General features: G+C 48.1%; 1 protein-coding gene across 3 annotated transcripts in view; it reads right to left on the minus strand.

Annotated features, from left to right (window-relative positions):
- The window catches only part of DNAH17 (dynein axonemal heavy chain 17), a 12,633,448-nt gene that overhangs the window by 12,524,578 nt on the left and 87,248 nt on the right, over positions 1-21,622 (minus strand). For all 3 annotated transcript variants that reach the window (XM_078653923.1, XM_078653924.1, XM_078653922.1), the window contains exon 2: positions 3,185-3,663. In XM_078653923.1, coding sequence (XP_078510049.1) covers positions 3,185-3,526 — 342 coding nt within the window. In that variant the 5' untranslated portion in view covers positions 3,527-3,663. The remainder of the gene's footprint in view (positions 1-3,184; positions 3,664-21,622) is intronic.

The following is a 21,622-nucleotide window of genomic DNA, read 5'->3' on the forward strand; positions in this document are numbered from 1 at the left end:
GGAAGGACTACCAGCAGCAGGAGGTCAGACTTGTGTCTGTGGTGGCAGCATCCATTTTGTGATGCCAAGGCTCGAGTTAACTTTAACCAGGGTTCAGTTACATACATGTTGTGTCCCTCTAGAAGGGTGGAATGCTACCCCCGTCGCCAGAATTGGCGAGGGGGTAGTATTCCAATTCGTATGATACCTTACTCGACATGGTTTGATAATGCTATACCAAAGTTAGCATTTAACCGCGAGGTTGATAATGCACTTAAGAGTATATGGTATAGCGTTATCATGGAACAGCTATAAGGACTTGGTTCCGCAAGCTGCAGACAGGCTCAGCTCATGCCAGAGCACCGTCTCACATAATTCCAAGCACTCTGCCTTCAGGATTGATAAGGCCTGCCATAGGAGTGACTGATAGGAATATATGTGTCCATGTTAGGGTTAGATATAGGTAACTATATCTACAGCAAAGGGTGATTACACCACCTTGCCCCAGCTGTCTTACCAGCCAGTTGTGTCTGTTTAGATGGCCAGCCAGGGGTGGCATAATACATGCTTCAGCCCCTGGTAGGCCCTGGGTACACCTATGCCCTGGGTACCTAAGGTACACTGTACAGGGACTGATAAGGTGGCCCAGTACCAATCGGTAAATGCACCTAAAGTACATGGATGTCAATTTAGAGAGAGAACAGCTAGGCAGTGGGTCTGATTAGCAGGCCCACACCAGGGAAAGTCGTAAACCAGTGAAGCAAAAAGCAAAAATCTGGGGTGACCATAGGATTGCAGACCCCACTCTCCTACAGAAAGCATCTATACCGTCCAGGGGCGAATACACTGGAGGTAGAACAGGAGGAGATGGTGTAGTTCTCAAATAGTCATCCCAGTCATTAATAGTGGATGTATGATCTCCGATCCCTCCCTCTTATTCTTGATCACCATCCGTAGTGTCAGGTCATGAACAGGCAAATCTGCCAATGGTAGAGATGATAGAGGAGTACCTGAGATTTGCAATGTGCATGGCCAAGGAGGTGGCATTTGTTGTGAGATAGTGTTGTTGTTTGCAGTTGAGGAGTAGACATATGAACCATTTGTAATATTCTTGTAGATGACTTGGAGGTTGGCTACTAAATCCAGAGACATATGGATGGAATTATCCTGTTGATCTTGTGGTATGTACGCAGGATACTGGATACTGTAGATAATCCTCTTCATAATATTGGTCATCATCACAGGCCTGACATTTCACTTGTAATTCTGAAGGGCTAGAGCGCTCTAAAAGGGCTCTCATCTTCAGATTCCTCATCTAGTAAATGAGCCTGTGGAAAAGGTGACACTTTGCTTGGAGATGTGTGAGTTGGAAGAATCACATCAGCCATAGGTTTATCCGAATATGATAGGAGTGATAGTGGTGCCAGTGGTGTTAAAGGTGCAGAGGATGTCAAAATTTGAATCTCAGTCGACGATAAGTCCATCGTCTATGAGGTTTGTTGCATTTTTTTAGGTAGGACATGTTTTCCTGGTTGAATTGCCGTCGACGGCGTTGTCAAAGTCAATGTCATCGAAGGTGTTGTTGATGAGAGTTCTGTTAACTGCGTTTTCTTTAATGGATCTACCGACCTGGATGTCTTTGTTGATGGAATACGCCATTTCGTCGGCGACGAGTTCGCTGACGAACATTCAGATGAATGGTTCATCGACTGGACTGGAGACAGTGAAGTCCACTTAGATGTCGTCGTCGGCAACAACCTGCAAATAACTATGGTCGTCGATACTGCTGGAGACGACAACGTTATCAATGGCAACGCTGGTGTAGAAAAGGTAGATGTCAAGGTCACTGATGTTGTTGGTAAAACTTCAACAGTACTAAAATTGGAGAAATCTTGATTATGTTTTTCCACAGCAAGTGCTCCTATCGTCAACAGAAGGGATTTAGAAGATCTTTTAACAGACAGTTGTTTTTCAAATTTTTTAGTAGGTTCTGAGGGATCCCTTGAGGAAGGTCTGTGCTTTAATTTCTTCTGAGACTTTTTAGAATGACCAGATGCCTCATGATGGGATTTCTTAAGGGCCTTCTTAGGCTGTTCAGAAGGCTCCTAGTCAGAGGATCTATACCTTTTATGAAATATGCCAGATCTCAAAGAATCATCACTGTTTTCCTCAGAGACTGGGTTTTCCCTAGATATAGGTCACTGTAACCACAACAGAAGTCTTCTCTCCCTGTCTTTGGGGATCTTCTGGGAGAAAGTGTGACAGATTTTATAGTCTTTGTCTGATCAGGATAGGGACAACAAATGCACTTTTTATGAAAGTCATCAATGTAAATTCTCTTTTTGCCACCGGTGTTATGTGGCCTAAATAATCCCTTCTTAGAATGTTCTGACATTGTCAGAATGTTCAAAGATGGTATTAGAAAGAATTATTTGTCTGACCTGAGAAGAAGAGTTCTGAAATTAATAGTTTAAAGAATAAACTGAGCAGAGCTCAGGGAGACTTCCTTCACACGACATGTGATAGAAAATCGGAGAGATCTGGCCTCTGTGGGGAGTGTTCTAGAGGGTGCTGTGGTCTGATTGGTTATAGGTCAAGTTTGGTCCTTTATATAAAAAAAGGACATAGATAAGCTATTAAATTCATGGCCTAGTGCCATTATAGCCTATGTTTGTTAACGTATTGCTTTATTACAGTACCATAGGACTCCCACTGGGACAATGAGGACTGATTCAAGCGTATGAATCTATGAAAGATTCAATACTGGAGAAATTAAAACTTTGAAATAATGAGTATGAAATGTTGTAGGATCCTGTAATTAAGTGGAGCTTTTCAGTACTTATGAAACTGAGGATAGCCCAATGTAAAAAAAGTCAATTTTGCAGGCTGAAACCCAATCCACGCTGTGTGAGGGGTCAACTTAGAGATGAATGAGACATGCTTTATGATCTGAAAACTGAATTGAAATATGACCCATCAAAAGGCCTTAATGTGTTTGAAACAGTGCGTTATGAAATAGTTTTGAAATAAAGTGCATATTTATAGTTAAACATATATGTATTCTAAAGTGAAACGTAAGAACAGAAATCAACACTACTGTTCAAAAAGTTGCATATGTCAGAAAATATTCTATAACATGGTAATGCGAGCTACTTTCTATTCACGCTTAGTTGACTCTTTGAGCAGATTATAAAATTCGACTCACCTCTTCCACCACCGACATGAGCTGTTCCACGGGAGTGCCGGAGGTGTCTCCCACAATCAAGGAAGTCTTAATGTTGTCCTTTGTGACGGGTTCTTTGTTCTTCTTCACAAAATAAACTCCTTTGTTTTTCAAAATGGCAGGGAAGCCAGAGGTGGCATATAGCTGTCCTGCTGGATTGGTGCTTATGACTAATACCATTGAATCTGCTAAAGTTAAGAAACCCACAACCTGTTGCTTGTACTCATCCACTGACAAGAACTTTGTCCACTTTTCTAACTTCAATCTCAAGGACATCAGTGTATAATTCTGCAAAAACTCCAACCTTTTATCAGTGTCATCCATGTTTCAGACTTTTTGCAGAAGGCTTTATAAAATAAGGGAGTGGAGAAAGGCTGATTCTTTCGTCGATCGTCTTATCAGTTCCAGAAAACAGCACACTGAGACATGTTCCCTTTCTGCCTTATAGCGGAGGTGTCTGCCTGCAAAGATAAGATGCAGTGTTTTTAGAAAGTTGTTTTTCATTTCCTGAACATGACTACATCTTTCTGTACATTTTTCAAATAGCAATCAGAATGAGTCGTCCAAGTCAGAAGAAAGAAGTCTCTTCTATGGCCTTTTTAAAAGCCTCATTGATTAAGAATCTGAATAAAGCCTCTCTGATCTATAAGTGATAAACACAAAACAGAGAGTGACACTGTCTGCTTCTACTAGTAGAGGATCACTCATTGGAGATGTAATCTAAGGCCAGCTCACCCTGGGGAGGTCTACCAGCAAGAAACTGTAAGTAGGCCCATGCCATAACCTTTCCATCCTTGTAAACTACCTGCCGCCTTCATGAGACCTCCTAGAACTAAGCTAGCCCACAAAGTCCAGTCCCACATACTCTGGACTAAGACTATAGAGCATACACACCAGTGTAACACACCTTACATGTTCACGGCTCATACATCAGAGCTATCTGAGGCATAGCTCTGTTGTCTAGTTCATGATTGAATAAAAATCAGCTAGTTTGAATAACAAATTGCATATACTCACTCCAAGACTAAGCAAGGAATTTGGAATGGAACATTAATAGCCTGGTAAAGTTCACCTCCCTGATCCTTACTCCCCACCTCCATCTATTCTCTGATGACTGATGAATCAGGAATTTACAGTACTGAGGCTTTAATAATAATAATAATAATAATAATAAGTAAGCACATAAAGCGCATGGCTACACTCAGTAGTGTGTCCCCACACTGCAGCCCACAACCCTGTCTGTCGCAGTAACATGATATAGCTAAGAGCTGAACCTTTATGTGGAAAAGCCAAGTTTTTAGTTTTTTTCTAAAGAGCCTTTCCGATGGTTCTACCTGGAGAGCAAGAGTGAGGACATTCCAGTGTTTAGCGGCCAGGTAGCAGAAAGATCGGCCACCCATTTTCGCTCTTTTGATTACTGGAACCTTGACCTGTCCAGTCCCCAAGGACTTAAAGGCCCGGGTAGGAGTGTAGGGGGACATTAGACTATGTAAATAGCTAGGTCCATTTCCCTGCAGAATGCGGTGACTAACACATAGGGTTTTAAAAAGTAATCTCTCCTTCACCGGGAGCCAGTGTAGGGCAGGGAGGGCATTCCTAGAGGGAGCTATCTCGGGCAGCATCAGAACAAGATGCGCCGCTGCGTTCTGAATGCAATGAAGTCTCTGCACACACTTGCCACTAGCTCTCAGATATAAAGCATTCCCGTAGTCGTCGGGAAGTTACCAACGCATGGACTAGAATTTTCACGGGAAGCACATCTAAGATCTTCCGAAGCCCTTTCATTATTCCGAAGCACTTCCTGGCCACAATTCTAGTGTGGTAATCAAAGGAGAGCTTCAAGTCCAGCCACATCCCCAAGTTCCTAACCTGGTTACCGGGGGAGGGGTGGGGCCCAGGGTCTGCGGCCACCCTGACGAGGACCATATGAAGGGAGCCTTACCCAAAATTAGAATCTCCGTCTTGCTGCAATTTAGCTTTAAGCAGTTACTTGACATCCAGGCTGCCAGCTCCTGTAGACAAGTGGAAAATTGGTGGCTGCCTCTTCATGAGATTGAGATAATGACATCACTAATTGCGTGTCGTCCGCATATGACACAACACTAATGCTGTGTTTCACAATATGTCTGCCAGAGGGGCCATATATAGGTTAAAAAAGGTGGGCTTAGTATAGAGCTCTGAGGAACCCCTTTCCATATGTTATCATGATTACTTGTATTAGTTTTCGTTGTGTACTAAATCGGGTTGCATGATGCATTAACACTAAGGCAACCATAACAAGTCCTATGATAATGTAAAATGCAGTAATGTCACACCCAGCCTATCGATACCAGAGATACAGGTAATTCTGGGATGCAGAATTACAACAGGAGTACAAGTAATCTCATACAGACTGATTTAAGGATTGGGGAATAACATGAAGAAACTGGTGTTATTGTAAGTATGAGAACCCCAAAATCTGGGTCATTTCGTGGGGACACATTCCACCATGTTTACCCTGGTGAGCTTGTCCCAGGACTTCCAATGAAAATATTGCCTGTAGTAATCCCATATGTGATATTAAAGTATGTCTCGTAATATTGATTTGAATAGCATGGATTTCCTGGGCATACCTGCAGTGAGCCAATGTTTCATAGTGGGTGTAGGCGGCTGGCATAGTATATGGTGCACACTTATTTGAGTGATGTACCTTGCACTAATCCAGGCAACCCTTACAGTGATTTTAGTGGTCTTTGATAACCATTGAAAGCTCCCAAAGTGGTAGCTGTGGACAGCAGCCTTCAGGCTTATCTTGAAGTTGTGTTAAGCAGCTTGTTTTACCAGTTTAATCATGTAGTATAGGTTAAATGAAAAAGACCACAAAGTGTTTATATAAAAATACTTCTATTTACTACACAACACTCACTAACACATTGGTATATCTCCTACCTGAAGATATTAACACAGTACGGCATAGATACTTCAATTGCAATAAGGTAAGTAGCACAAAATACAGTGGTCTCCAGGGGAAGACCAAACAATATATTAAGAAAGTGGAATGTGAACTGCAGGAGAAGATGGTACTTGGACCAGAAGACCCAGAGAAGCCGGGGACACAAGGAACCACCCAAGGTAAGTGACCAGGAACCCCACAGAGACTGTGTGCAGAGTGAGAACACAGCTGTGTGCCCAATGGAAGTCAACTGAGAAGTTGCAGTTGCAGTTTTGCAGAAGAAGGAGCCTTCCCATAGGACCCCAAAGGATTTCCTTTGAGGGCAGAAGGTTGGAGAACCACCCCAATCGTGGATACCCTGGAGACCAGGTTACCTACACCAGGGAAGCCTGGTGCATAGGGGTGAAGAGACATAGAAAAACTCGGTAGACGACAATGGAAGACCTGGAGAAAGTGCCTGTGGAGAAGACGGGAACAAGTCCGGAGGAATCCAAGGGTGGATTGTGGAAGTGAAGAACTTGCAAGCAAAGGGGACAGAGTCTATGCCACTCAGTTGTGACTAGGAGGCACGGAAGAGCAATGCCCACCGATGTTGGATGGTTCCGATGAGTTGACTGTGACCTTGCCGCTGCAGCTGTTAGGACCAGGAAATACTGAGGAAGACAGGAGCCTTGTACAAGCTGTACCATGTCGGATGTCAGTGATATGGGGGGGTCGGTGTCCAGCAGAAGCACCAATAAGCCTTGGTAGCCGCAACAGCCGTGTAGAACGAAGAAGGAGCAACGTTGGGACCAGCAAGGTCCAACGGTCTCATCACAAGGAGAATCAGAGCAGGCCCCGATGAAGCAGGGAGCCCACTAGAGCAGAAGACCCTCAGGAGGACCCACAGGCCGAAGGCACAGGAGTCACAAGAGGACCTCGCGCAGCTCACCATGAAGGAAGGCACATAGTGCAGAGGATAAGGTGAGGACATGTACTTGGCAGGAAGAGATGCTGGAAGGTGGAGCTTCTTGTAGCCCGAAGATCTCTGGAGTGCAAAGCCAACAAGCCTTGGCAACGGCAAGTCAGGTGCACGAGGGTTGGGTCCTAAAGGTTCTGACGAGGGATACTGGCCTCAAAATTGCAGAGGGGACAGGTCAGGCATCGAGGGAGTTGAAGAACCACCAGCTGTGTTGCTGAGCCATTCGAAGTCTGTGGGACGTCAGGAGTGGCAGACCGGTCAGCTTCGTAGCGGTGCCTGCAGATGCAAGGGAGTGACTTCTTCACTCCAAGGGAGATTCCTTTGGGTGTCCTTAATGCCCACAGGTCTGTTGAAGATCCTGGAAGAAGCACAGTCACAGACGGCGAAGAAGGCTTGCAGAACAGCAAGACCAGCAGGAGTCTTCATTGATGCAGTCTTGGGTCCAGACGAAGTCCAGCAAAGTCCAATTGTCCAGAGGGTCGAAGAGTGAAGAGGTTTCAGGCTTGAGTCTTGTCCAATGATGAACATGAGGACCCACTCACAGGTAAGCTTTTTTATACTCTAAGAAAAGGGTTAGTACGTCTTGGGGGTCCCTTTCAGAGGAGGGGCTGGACAGAGGGGAGGTTATTCCCATATCTTTTGTCCAGTTTCACGCCAGAGCGGGAGCCAAGCACCCCCTGAACTGGCTCAAATTGGAGTATGCAAGGAGGGCACCAAATGTGGCCTTCAAAGTCTGATGGCGCTGGCAACCCCCCCACCCCAGCCCAATACACTAAGTCCTATCTGGGAGGTTGTCACACTTCACTATGACAGGAATCCTATTGTTCTACCTTTCCCTGCTTGAGCTCAGCTCAGCAGCAGTAGGGTAAAATCGTGTCCGTGGATGGCAGCAGCACTAGCTTGCTAGCAGAGCCTGGAAGGTTGTTACTGGGAGTACTGTGGGCTTCCTGGAGTAGCCCATCCCCAGTGTATGGAATCATACCTCCATCACAGAGAACGACTTTGGGGTATGATTCCAACATGTTTGATACCAAACATGCCCAGGATCGGCACAGCCACTATATAGTCAGCCATCACGTAACAACGGATAGCCACTATATTTATCAAAATGGCTGACCGCACTTACAATACCTGGAGAATCAACTCTAGGGTTTGTAGGCATGTCCTGCCCATGTAGGGTCACCCACACACTTATAACCCAGCACCCTGTCTTTAGGATTGAAAGGCCTACCTTAGGGGTGACTTATAGGTTTTAAGTGCTGGGGCCTCAGATATAAGGAAACTTATATTTGTTGTATGTGGTGCTACCACCAGCTGACACAGGCTGCAATAGCAGGTCCGTAGTCACATTTTGAGTGGTCTCTCATGGGTGGAATAATACATGCTGCAGGCCATGGGAGACCCCTGGTGTACCTAGGCCCTGGGAACCTCAATACCATATACTAGGGACATAAAGGGGTACACCAGTAGCCAATGGTGGAGGTACAAAAGTACTTACCATGTCAAATTAGGGAGTAAGCACAGTGACTGATTAGCAGGATCCCACTCAGATACAGACACCAGCAAAAAGTGGGGGTAACCATGAAAGCAGATCCTACTTTCCTACATGCCCAAATGCCCACTCCCCAGGACAAGAAGAACGTCCTTCATCTAAATATAGTACCAACAGGCATACATTTGGGTGTGCACCGACAACGACCTCAACAGGGGTAAAAAGTGGCCAGTGACCTCTGCAGAACCTCTGTCAGGTCCCCCCCATCTGAAGCAGAATATATTTTGTCTTGCTCCCTAGAGTTTGTAGCAGTAAAGCTTGATATAACAGAGTCAGTGGGAAGCAAACCTCTCATTTATCTAGTATACAGTACCAACATAGAGCTCCCACAGTACACATCATACAATGTCATCCACGGTGGGGTGACTCAGGGCAGCTCAATATCTGTATCTTCTGCGGAGCCAGAATTTTTGGTACAGTCAGTATTCGGGCCACCAGCTTCACTCAGTGAGGACACTGTTCCTGCTCATTTCTGCAACTGCCCAGATCACCCACAGCTGCTCCCGCTGAACCTCCGCTTGTGACAGCGCTCTCCCACTTATTTTCCTCAACTTCCAGCGCCTGGAAGCTCACCACAGGGCCCCCACCAGGACCTGGCTGTCTCAATCCAATCCCATACTTCTTGTTGGGTTCTGAAGAACTGCACACCCTCCGGGGTAACTACTCGCAGATGGGCCGGAAACTACATAGTGTAGGAAATGTTAATCTGGCGGAGTCTGCACTTAACCTCCAGAAAAGTGGAACGCTGCTTTTATACCTCCATCGTAAAGTCGGAAAAGATAATAACCTTACTGTTATGTACTTTAAGGATCCCCTTCAGCCCGGCCTGTGTTAATATATGATCATGATCCCTGTAATAGAGGAATCTGGCTACTGTAGGGCACAGGCGCCCCCTATTGGGGTGTTGTAAACGTATCTAGGACCCTATTTAAATATTCCCGATTTATGCCCTTATGTGGTTATAACAAATCATATCCTTATAAAGGCATAAGAATCATACCCATAGTAAGTCATAGCCAATGCAGTCCAAATACGGCAAGGCTACTCCCATAGACTCCTAGAAAGCACAACGCGTTCTTAAACAAACCAAGCCTCCAGCAGCCCAAGAATTCCCCCTGCTTCTGTATTGATTTGTCCTAGAACTCCTGGAGTCCTAAAAGAACTGCGAATTCTTAGTGACGTCTTATGTCCAACCTTACGACAAACTCGGCACCTTCCAGGTATAAATATACCAGCATCTGCCCTAGCAAAACACACAGTGGTTTGGAGCAGATCAGCTATCTACTTGCCCGATGCCCTGCTGTAGCGAGTGCCGAAGGAAGCCGACCCTCCCATTGACGCACTGAGAGAGATGCTGTCTTTTCTCCTGCCGAGAAATCCAGCTCCAGTGTTTCCCGGTCACCCTTGCGGGTTGCTGGGAGATCGAGTCCTTAGACAGAGATACAAGACCTCCTTCATTCTATAAACAAGGTATGGAGCTGATTAGACCCGTAGCGAATTTTTGATTCAGATTCGTGGCAGAAACTATCTTAACTTAAACTGCAGCTCACTTACTCCTTCCCACGTACGAGGCTTAGGTTAGGTACACTGGGGTAGGCGTATCTTAGAAGCACCAGTTGAGTACGTTTAGTCATGATTTTATCTATGTATATATTTATCTATGTATATATTTTATCTATTTTAGACACCGTATGGCTTAGAAACCATACCATGCTTTTACAGTATTATTTCATAATACTCCTTTTACTGTACGCACTTTACTTTATAACAATTATTGCAATTGTGGCAACTCACTTCTCTTGCATGAGAAAGAAGACTGTTCAATAAATAACCTCTTTTATTGAAAACGCCTGTCTCTCTATTTCTCTGCGCTTCTGGTGAAACTAAGCATGCATGATTGACTGAGTAAAATAGTTATCTATTGTTTCCGCGACTCTGGAGGTATACTCCTTATTCTGGAGGGAGCAATGTTGTCATGTTTATGCGGTTGTCAGAAACTAATCCCTTCTTGTGTACTCGAGAAAGTTTCTAGTGACCTCTGAGCTAGCTGGCATTCATAATTAAGTCTAACATATTCAATAGAGACTTAGTCGACCTAAGTCCTACGTCTAAACTATCGTTTATGTTATTCCAATGCGCAGAGCCTATTGGGAATATAGGAACTACACTACAGGGGTGGGCGAGCTGGTACCCTACGTGCTCTCTCTAGGGCCTTAAATGAGGAGAGCCCTCCGGGGCCATCTCCTCTCACAGCCTTCTTTCCAAATAGTCTATTATACTGTTGCCCCCAGTGCATTCTGGCAGGCCAATGACATTATTACGTCTTGATCTAGTTACACTGTCCTCAGCTTGCAGCTCCAGCATTCTGACTTTATCTTCAATACAGGTGAGTCTATCTCACACGTGGGCACCTCTGGTGGCACTTACGCCAGCATGCGCTTGGCAATTGTGACCCGTTATGTAAGGCATTTGTGGTCATCTTTTAAGAGACTCAGATCAGTCCTTATGGCGTCACTCTTTGTTTCTAATGCCGCTCAAGAACCAGTGATAATCTGCATAATATCATGGAGTGTGCAGCAGTCCATCTGGTGGGAGGTGGCACTGCTCTCAGTGCCTCTCCCGTTGAGCCTGCTGCTGCCATCTCGCCAGGTGTATACAGATAATGCACCAGCACGTTATTTTCCCAATTATAATCAGTGGGTGGTTCTCAGCTGCTTTGTACTCGTTCCCCCTTGCGGCTCCTGGCCAGAGGCCACAGCCACTCTATCTGGCCAGTGTACAGGCCCTGCCCGTCCCCCTCAGTTTTGCCAGATCTGTTCCCGCAGTGCACCTAGCGTCACTCTCTCCTGTTGCGTAACCAGATAATCTTCTCAGGGCAGGAGCCTCAGCTGACAAACCAGTAGTTGCATCCGGGGTCCTCCTACATGGGAAGCAGAGCTCCCCTTATCACTCGTTCCAGTAAGGCTCCAAAAGGTGGGCCGGTGTTCGATTTTGAGTGACAGCAGCAGATTAGAGCCCCCAGGCAACTAGATGGTGCACCTATCTCCTTTGGGGTCACCTTGTCTCCAAATATCGCTGACTCCCGCTCTCCGCTGCCTAGATCTCACGTCTATTATCTTGCGCCCCCATATGGAGGTCTGTTCTAACAGCAGCGCAGTTGTAAGGTCCAAATAATCTCTTTGTCTCGGCCAGGTCTTGTGCTACCCACAGGCCCCCTCCACTGTGCCACTGGCCCCGCAGGAGGCCTGCTGCACCGCAAGAAGTCCCACACTTTCAGGGATTCTCAGGGCAGCCAATTCATGACAATTTCGCTTCCTCATCGCCGAGGCCTCACCTTGTCACAATCTGAGCTCGGCCTTAGGCCCGGGCAGTGCCTCTGCCCTTCACCAGGCCCCAGATGCACTGCAGGCCCTCCTCAGTGCTCCCCCACTCCATCAGGAGGCCCATCGCACAGCAATGGATGGGCTCTATTGCCATTAGAGCAACCTCCCCCACCCCAACTCTGAGCATGCAAGAATGAATAAATACACAAGACAACTTTTGTTCTGGGAAAATATTGCTGCAGGTTTATTCCATACAAGAGTATGCAATATGTGGGTTATCTTACGGGTGATCCAAGGGCGGGCAGCTGTACCAACCTATGCTGTCCAGCCTGCCTGGCGAGCCAGCACTGTGGGACACCCAGTCAGTGCTACCTTTGATGATCCTCTTCCAGATCACGTGACACGTTGTTCTATTCTACTCATGCCTTTTTCCGGGTGGAGCATAGCAGGGCAAACCCCCAGTTGGTCAGGCCCCCAACCGGCCAAAGAACTAACGGGAAGCAGTCGAGGTTTTCCAGGAACCTGCCCTGAGGCTCCTGGTCTTTGGCTCTGGCACCCCTACTGTGCCACGCAGAGGTACCCTTACTGTACTCGTCTGCCGCAGAGGTACCCTTACTGTACCCGTTTGCTTCTGGATCGCCCTGTAACTCCACCTGCAACACAAAAGAAAACATTAAAACATTTTGAGTACCCTGTCCACCAGCGAGGTCGCCGTGTAAGAGGTGGGGTGGGAGACGGCGTGGCTGGTGAGATAGAGACCGCCAGGAGGGGCGGGGGAGACTTATATGCCCTCCCCCCACCTGGCGTACCGGATCTGACACCACTGTGGCGACTTGGCGAGTGGACTCCTACAGGAGCCCCCAACCACTAGCGCGGGTGAGTGGTGCCCAAATGGCACTAAAGGGCCACCCTTTTGTATTGGCCCCCTGCGGGGACCGTGGACAGCAGCATAGTGCCTTTATCGGCAACTTCCTCCACCCCTAGTCTGAGCATGCAAAAATGAATAAATACACAAGACAACTTTTATTCTGGAAAAATATTGCTGCAGGTTTATTGCATACAAGAGTATGCAATATGTGGGTTATCTTACGGGCGATCCAAGGGCGGGCAGCTGTACCAACCTATGCAGCCCCGCCTGCCTGGTGAGCCAGCACTGGGGGACACCCAGTCAGTGCTACCTTTGACAATCTTCTTCCGGATCACGTGACACGGTGGTCTCTTCTACTCACGCCCTTTTCAGGGCGGAGCGTAGCAAGGCAAACCCCCGGTTGGTCAGGCCCCTAACTGCCCAAAGTCGCAGTTTTCCAGGAACCTGCCCTGAGGCTCCTGGTCTTTGGCTCTGGCACCCCTACTGTGCTGCGCAGAGGTACCCTTACTGTACCCGTCTGCTTCCGATGCTAAAGTGTCACCTGCAACCTGCTATTTCCAGTGCCTCCTGCAAGTCAATCAGGAACAGGTCCATCTCCACAGGAGACAAACACTAAGAGTTTCATCTGGAGCACTTGATTTTATAAAATGTATTGTTATGGTTTTAATGAACTGAAACAATAAACTTTTCCACAGTGAGATAAGTTGACCCCATCCTTCTCAAAGTATCCCTCGACTCTAAACTGAATCAGCTCGCACCTGATGAAACCCAGACCACTCTGGTCTGTGAACTTATGCATGGGACCATTGACCCTCTTGCGAGAATGTTCCACCGCATCACTGGACCTGGCCCCGTGCCAGTTTCTGCGAGGAATGATTTCAGAACACCAGAGTTCGTATTGTCCAATGCGTTTGCTGATTTCCAAGTCAGACTTTATGGTTTGTAATAGTGCCCTCCTCCCCATGGGAATAAGGTCGTTGCCCTGGGTCAGAGGGAACTCATAGTACGGCCCGCGGGCCAGTGGCGGCCCGGCAAGCCTTCCCTGGCGGCCCGCGGACCTTGTACACATCATACCAGTGTTTTAATTATTATTTTTTTTTTAAAGAGTGTCTGCAAACTAAGTTACAGCAGCGCGACTCCGAGACTCTGCTGCTCTGTGGGGGCCGGCCGGGCGATTCCTGCCATAGTTAGAGTGGAGCTGCAGGGGCGCTAAGAGGTGAACACAGCCTCATTAACATTCTAATGGTCTTTTAAAGACCTGTTAATGCGCTCGGTGCAGCTATGTGTGTGTGTGTGTGCTCCGAAGCTATCTCAGCCCGGGCTGACACAGAGGCAGGGTGAGATGACAGAGGGAGAGGGAAAGAAAGGGAGGAAGGGAAAGGGAGACCGGGTGAGGGAGTAAGAGAGGGAAGGAGGGAAAGGGAGGGAGGGAGGAAGGGATTGGGAGGGTGAGGGAGGGAAAGGGAGGAAGGGAAAGGGAGACCGGGTGAGGGAGTAAGAGAGGGAAGGAGGGAAAGGGAGGAAGGGAAAGGGAGACCGGGTGAGGGAGTAAGAGAGGAAAGGAGGGAAAGGCAGGGAGGGAGGAAGGGATTGGGAGGGTGAGGGAGGGAAAGGGAGTGACAGTGAGGGAGTGAGGGACTCTGTGTACAGTTAGAATGCGTGTGTGGGTGGCTCGTGGCTGGCATCAGTACTGTGTGCAGTGACTGACTGGGTGGCATCAATCAGTCATGTCAGGAGGACAAATAAACATAAACTGCAAAGTGCAAAGTGCAAACTTAACTGATGATCGATCGAAATGACTTTTAAATTATTTGACGCGCACTGTGTTACTAGGCCTCGGCTCGGAGCCTAGGCGCTGGGCGGCATTGATTTGAAATGCGATGGGGAGGCTCAGGCGAGGCGGCGCGGTGGCAGGACTCCATCTGGTTAAGCGCGCCGCCTAACAACACTTAGACAGTCATGCCGTCATAAATAACATGTTGGAGGCGAGGCGCACAGTTAGGTGAAATACAAAAGTACTTACTGCAGAACAGGTGCCGCCGCCGGCCGCAACATGCATCAAATGTCGATGCCCGTGATATAACCATAGCAATCAAATATGTCACAGTTACTAAAGATAAAGGGGCCCTATAGTGACATGATGTAAGTTAAAAAGCACACCAACACGTAGCAACAAAGAGATGCAGGCTAGCGGGACCTTAAGTGACCCGTGTGGCACAGTCCACGCTGTGCGATGAGCCACATGAACAGAGAGTGCAGTGGAACTGGAGTGAGGGCACTACAGGAAGAGATGGCAAACCGAGGGTGCACCGCGTGCAGCTGCATTGAAGGAAGAAAAATGTTAGCATTTTTAACATTTAATTGAAACTTGAGCACGTTCAGGTCAGTGATTTAGTTCCTGTTTACATTGTATGTGTTAATATTGCATAGTTGCATTCCCTAAAAGTGTTAGCTATTTTAAGGATTCTGTTCATGTATTATTTTTCATGTCTCACATTACTCTTGTACAGTGCATACCTTGAACTGAGTGGCACCACTTGAGAGTGCTGGAGCTTCGGCTGAGAGCACTGCGAGTTTCTCACAGTGCCTGTCAAATAGTGAGAAAGATGTTCAGAAATCTTGATGGACATCAAATCCTGGCCTCTCAGCAGAGCGCACAGGTCAGTGGTCATGTGTTCCAGTTGCAATGTGATTCTGTGCATATGGGTTTGATGGAGGTATACTTTTTTCAAAATAATGATGTAAAAGAACATTTAGTGAATGCTTGCTACTCGTAACAAGTCATCCTTAACTTTTACGCCCTACCACTTTCAAATGTCACCAGCCGCCACTGTGAGGGAGGGGAAAGGGAGATCGGGTGAAGGAGTGAGAGAGAGAAAGGGTAGGAGGGAAAGGGAGGGAGGAAGGGAAAGGGAGGGTGGAGGGAGGGAAAGGGAGTGACAGTGAGGGAGTGAGGGAGGGAAAGGGAGACCGGGTGAAGGAGTGAGAGAGGGAAAGGGAGACAGAGTGAGGGAGGGAAAGGGAGACAGAGTGAGGGAGGGAAAGGGAGACAGAGTGAGGGAGGGAAAGGGAGTGACAGAGTGAGGGAGTAAGGCAGGGAAAGGGAGACAGAGCGAGGGAGGGAAAGGGAGACAGAGTGAGGGAGTGAGGGAAATGGATGCAGGGAAAGAGAGGGAGGGTAAGGGAGGGAGGGAGAGAAAGGGAGTGACAGAGTGAGGGAGTGAGGGAGGGAAAGGGAGACAGAGTGAGAGAGTGAGGTAGGGAAAGAGAGACAGAGTGAGGGAGTGAGAGAGGGAAAGGGAGACAGAGTGAGAGAGTGAGAGAGGGAAAGGGAGACAGAGTGAGGGAGTGAGAGAAGGAAAGGGAGGGAGAGAAAGGAAGGGAGGGAAAGGGAGTGACAGAGTGAGGGAGTGAGAGAGGGAAAGGGAGGGGGGAAAGGAAGGGAGGGAAAGGGAGTGACAGAGTGAGGGAGTTATGGAGGGAAAGGGAGACAGAGCGAGGGAGGGAAAGGGAGACAGAGTGAGAGGGAAATGGATTCAGGGAAAGGGAGGGAGGGTAAGGGATGGAGGGAAAGGGAGGGAGAGAAAGGGAGTGACAGTGTGAGGGAGTGAGGGAGGGAAAGAGAGGGAGAGAAAGAAAGGGAGACAGCGTGAGGGAGTGAGAGAGGGAAAGGGAGACAGAGTGAGGGAGTGAGAGAGGGAAAGGGAGGGAGAGAAAGAAAGGGAGTGAGGGAGTGAGAGAGGGAAAAGGAGACAGAGGGAGGGAGACAGAGGGAGGGGGACAGAGTAAGGGAGAGTGAGAGAGGGAGGGAGAGGGAGGGAGGGAGACAGAGAGAGAAAGAGAGCGAGAGAGAGAGAGAGATGTGTGTATGCCGGGTCTGGTGGCTCAGTGGACGAAGGTGTCCGCTGCAGGGACTAGTGATCAAGCTCATGGTCAGTTTTGTTTTGTTGCTCTAGCCCTGCCCCCTCCCCCACTGACCCCACCCCCACTGGTGCGGCCCTCGGACACAAACCACAGTGTAAATTTGGCCCCCGAGAGAAAGTTTGTGAGTACCCATGCCCTAGGTGGATCACCAAGATGCTGGGGAGCACGCCCCCTGGAGCCAGTCGTTGCTGTAGTCTGTTAGAGATCCTGCTCCATCTCATTCCAGGGAATCCCATCCAGACAAACTGTGTTTGTATAAACCCCTGCATCCAGTTCCTGAGTGCAGCCCACTGAGCCATCCTGGCAATGAATGAATGGCTGATCACACACACTCGGGAACCTGGTGAATAAACGGACGCCATCTTTTACAAACTTGTTTAATGTCTATTGAATCACACTTTATCAAGATCACTACAAACCACGGCACTCAATATTATATTCATGGGAGAATGTAACACTCAAAACAATGCGATTACCAGCGCCCAACCCTCTTTATGCCCTCCGGCTCCATGCCCGCCTTGAATGCCGATGTAGCCGCCCCTTTTCTAAATGAGTGGCTGGAATACTTTTTGTCGGGGCAGGCAAGGCCCGTGCGAGCTAGGCAGGCACCCATGATCCGGTCTATCTGAAATGTTGTCAGGGGACCCAGGTCTGCATATATCAGGAAGTACCCCTGTGCCGCAGGGTGCACAGACATGTAATCCCTAACTCTGGACACTGGGCAATACCTTAGATCCCCTAGAGGTTCCAGAACTACATCCACCCCTCGCCTGATCCGTTTTGGACTTCCTAATATGTATCACTAGCTTGTCCGTTAGTCTGACAACCCGGTTGCTTAAGGCGACACCAGACAAGTCTGTTTTTGACCTGGCTACCAATTCGCCCATCCCGAATGACCCAAAGTCAGGCAGAAGGCTACTGAGAAGAGTTTGGCCTCAAATTGCGAGTGGGTGACCTGGTGAACTACATCTATCATCCCCTGGAGGGTGGGAAAGTCAATGGGGCCCCTAGAGTCCGGGGTCCTAACCTCATCTCTGGCCCATCCCTTGAGGGCCGCTCTGATCAAGAAGGACTTGGTTGGGTCCTGCCCCCCATTCAGCTTGGTGTCATGGCTCACCGCAGCTACGGTGGCCACAGACCCACGAGTGGCTGTTCCCCTGATCTTTGGCCCATGAAGCAAACGCCTGAACGTGTTGGTCCAAGGCAAGCAAGCCTGTGCTCAGAGTCTCTGTGACGCTTAGAAATGTGTCAAGATGGGCCTTGTACTTCTTCCTGGTCCCCGGCGCCAAGGAGCGTTCCCCCAACGTTCTCAACCACTTCTCCACTGCAGGATGCTCCAAGGGTGTGCTGGGAAGGGTGTCATCTCCGCTCTCGCCCTTCGGCCAGGCCTCCCAGAAATGGAGCCACTGAAAACGAGAGAGAGCGACAGCTGCAACATTTGTTACCCCCTCGATGTGCCTGGTCCTAAACTCGATGTTGCAGCCCAAGCCTGCCCTGACCAATTCTCTTAGCAAGCACAGCACCAGGGGGCACCTTGCTGTCTGGCCATTGATTGCCATGCACACTGCCATGTTGTTGGACCAGAAAATTACCTTCATGTCTACCAACGCCTTGGGTTACAAATGCAGGGCAATCAAAACCGGGGAACAGCTCGAGTACCATTATGTTCAAGGTTATCTTAAGCTGCTGCTATGCATTAGGCCACTTCTGAGCACACCATTTCTCCCCCATTATGGCACCGAAACCCTCTCTCCAATAGCCAAAGGCCTCAAAGTACGCGCTGGACACCGCACAGCCCATGGACATGCAAAGATCAAAGAACACTTCGCCCTGCCATTTGAACCCTAGGAGGTGCTGGCTGTCCGGGTGAAGCGGGAGCAGGCGGAAGGCAGACTCAATTTCAGTCTTGGCCAGCCAGGCCCCTTTTCCTGCTCTCCTGACCATGTCCACTGCCATGTCTAGGGAGCAGTAAGAGACTGAACATGACCCGTCTTCTAGCCAGTGGTTCACCGAGTCGCCCTTCGGGTAGGACAGATGATGGCTCAATCAATAGGCCAGAGGCTGCTTCTTGGGGACCACACCCAGCGGGGAGATAAGGAAATGCTCCAGGGGGGCGTGATTGAAGGGACCCGCTACCCGGCCCAGAGCCACCTCCTTCCAGACCTTCTCCCCTACTACTCCCGGCAGGTCCCTAGCTGACTTGAGATTCTATGCATCCCTGCCACCTAGAGGGCCCTGGTATGGAATCCTAAACCCTTCGATGAAGCTGTGAGCTAAGAGCAGTCTGTCTTTGGGGTTGGTATAGGACCTCACTGGGGGGGTGGAGGGGGTGGGGGTGGTTTCAGTATGATGATGGGGGAGGGCCCCTTAACATTTGAGGTTGGCAGGATGAGGTTCGGGAGGGGGGGGGGAATTCGCAGGTGGTTCTGTCTCCTCTATGTTACTAGCTATCTTGTCTGCTAGTGGGAGGCGGGGGACCATCTCGCCTGACAGTGTGTGACACGGCCGGGTGTGTGGCCCCACACTTGCTGCATCTGTGGGCAAACTTGCAGACCTTGCCCCATGAGCAGGACCCAGCATTGTACAGCCTGCATGTGCTGGAGTTGAATTTCTACTCCCTTGCTTCTTTCCCCCTCGCTGGCTCCCTCGAATAGGCTGTTTGAAAGGGCGTTTCCCAGTCTGCTTGGTCCCGTTCTGATTGTCCCACTCCTTCTGATTCCTGCCCGCCCCTTCCTTGTGCTCAGCGGTGAATTTACACCTGTGTTGAACCCAGAGATGGATCTCTTTTTGATCCCACCCTAAATCTGGGCATATGGCCATTCTCTTACGGAAGTCCTGATCATAGTTGAACCATCCGACCCCTCCTGACACTTTAGCCTCCTGCTGTATGGTGGCCCTTTCCCCGTAATGGCCCCAGACCCCACCACCCCCCACCCTGGCAGCTGTATTCGCGCAACTTGCAAAGCCCCCCCAAACCTGCAATACTGTGGGTGCCCCCGGAGCCACGGGCACTGCAGCCGGCAACGGAAGCGTTGTTGCCATGGCGTCTAACTGTGTCTGAAATTGCGTCATCAAAATCAGCATATTGTCCATCACGGAGAATGGGCTCAGACAATGTTGGACAGGACAGCAGAAGTCACCATAACTCGCAAGAACTTGAAGGATCATCTGGAGACAGTGGACTTGAATGAATTCATCCAAGTTGAAACTGCAGATACCAGGGTTAGTGGTCCACATAGGTTATATGAAATAACACTCCGGATGGAGGGGGACATACCAAGAAAAGTGAGAGCACTCTTTTGGGAGCGACTTTCTAAGGGTTATGACATTCTTCTAGCTGAACAAGACTGGCCACCACAATTTGTCAGGGAGTGCCCACATGGGGAAGACATCATTTTGCCAGCCTTTTCCAACCACATTCCAAATCATTTAAAATATACCTGTGCCAGGAAATGGGCAGTAGCCAAGCTCCTGCATTTTATAAAAATCATGTAGGATGAAATGAGGATTCTCCTCACCATAAAATCCAACGAAAAAATCAACCAACTGCACAAAGGCAGTATACAGTTAAGCAAGAAGCTAAAAAATAAGTCAGGGAGATATTAGATCAACTTGAATACCAAGGGGTGATTGAAACATGCACCTTATCAATGAACAATCCTTTGTTTCCTGTCTCCAAACCAGACATTACATATCATCTAGTATTGGATTACAGACATTTAAACTCTTGTTGCAAAACTTTTGCAGTACAAAATGCACACAGTGCAGCATTAATGAATAACATAGTGCGTAAAAAATATAAAACCACGTTAGATATTTCTAATGTTTTTTTCTGTCAAAACATTGCACCAGAAAGTAGGTATTTGACCGCTTTCTCAATTATGGTGACACAGCATCAATTCTGTCGGCCCCCTCAGGGATTCAAGAATAGTCCTGGGTTATTTTCAGCTAGAGTAACAGAGTTACTACAAACATATGATGATGAAGCCTTGTCATATGTCGAGGACATCTATCTGACAGCCGATGACTTGGATAGGCACTTGAATAGGGTGAATACAATCATACTTGGGTTCGCCTCCGAAGGGTATAAATTCAATTTTAAAAAATCGAGAATTGCCCACCTCAACTTCCTATTTCTAGAATTTGAGTTATCGAGTTAAGGCAAAAGCCTGGCAGCAAACTTTTTAGAGAAATGTGCGCTGCTCCAACCTCCAAAGACGCTGAAAAACTTACAGTCGATTCTAGGTTTCCTGAATTTCTGAAGAACTTATAATCTAAACTACGCAGAAAAGGTTAAACCTCTGTTACTCCTGTTCCTGCCTTAGGCGCAGTAACAGAAGCGAGCATTCCAAATGCAAAAGCTTTACATCCGAGATGGATACAATGGGTTAATTCTCTTGCTGCAAAATACGTTGAATACGTTTTTTACCCATATTTGAAAACCCAAGCATTTCTACAATATGAACAAGAATGTCCTCTGCCTACTGAAATTCTGCCTCTAGATCAGTATGAATGTATAATTTATTCTGACGGATCAGCTCAACCCGCTATGGGGGGGGTAAACAAGCCCATAGTGTGACGTGCGCGATCGTTAAAGGTTGTTGGCGTGATGGCAAATTTCGACCAATGGTCACTAAAACTCAATCTCAAAGAGATTGTACAGCTCAGCGAGCTGAACTACAAGCATTCAAGATGGCGCTTGAGAATACGGACCACGAATTCCCCACACTCATAGTGTGCGATTCGTAATATTTTGTTCAATCTTACAATGAATACTTGCAGAACTGGATTCAAAACGGTTACAAAGATGCAAAAGGTGGCACAATCAAGCATAAAATCCTTTGGGAACAAGTAATTTAG

The sequence above is a fragment of the Lissotriton helveticus genome, chromosome 7 (assembly GCF_964261635.1).
Source record: "Lissotriton helveticus chromosome 7, aLisHel1.1, whole genome shotgun sequence".
In the NCBI taxonomy this organism is placed as follows: domain Eukaryota; kingdom Metazoa; phylum Chordata; class Amphibia; order Caudata; family Salamandridae; genus Lissotriton; species Lissotriton helveticus.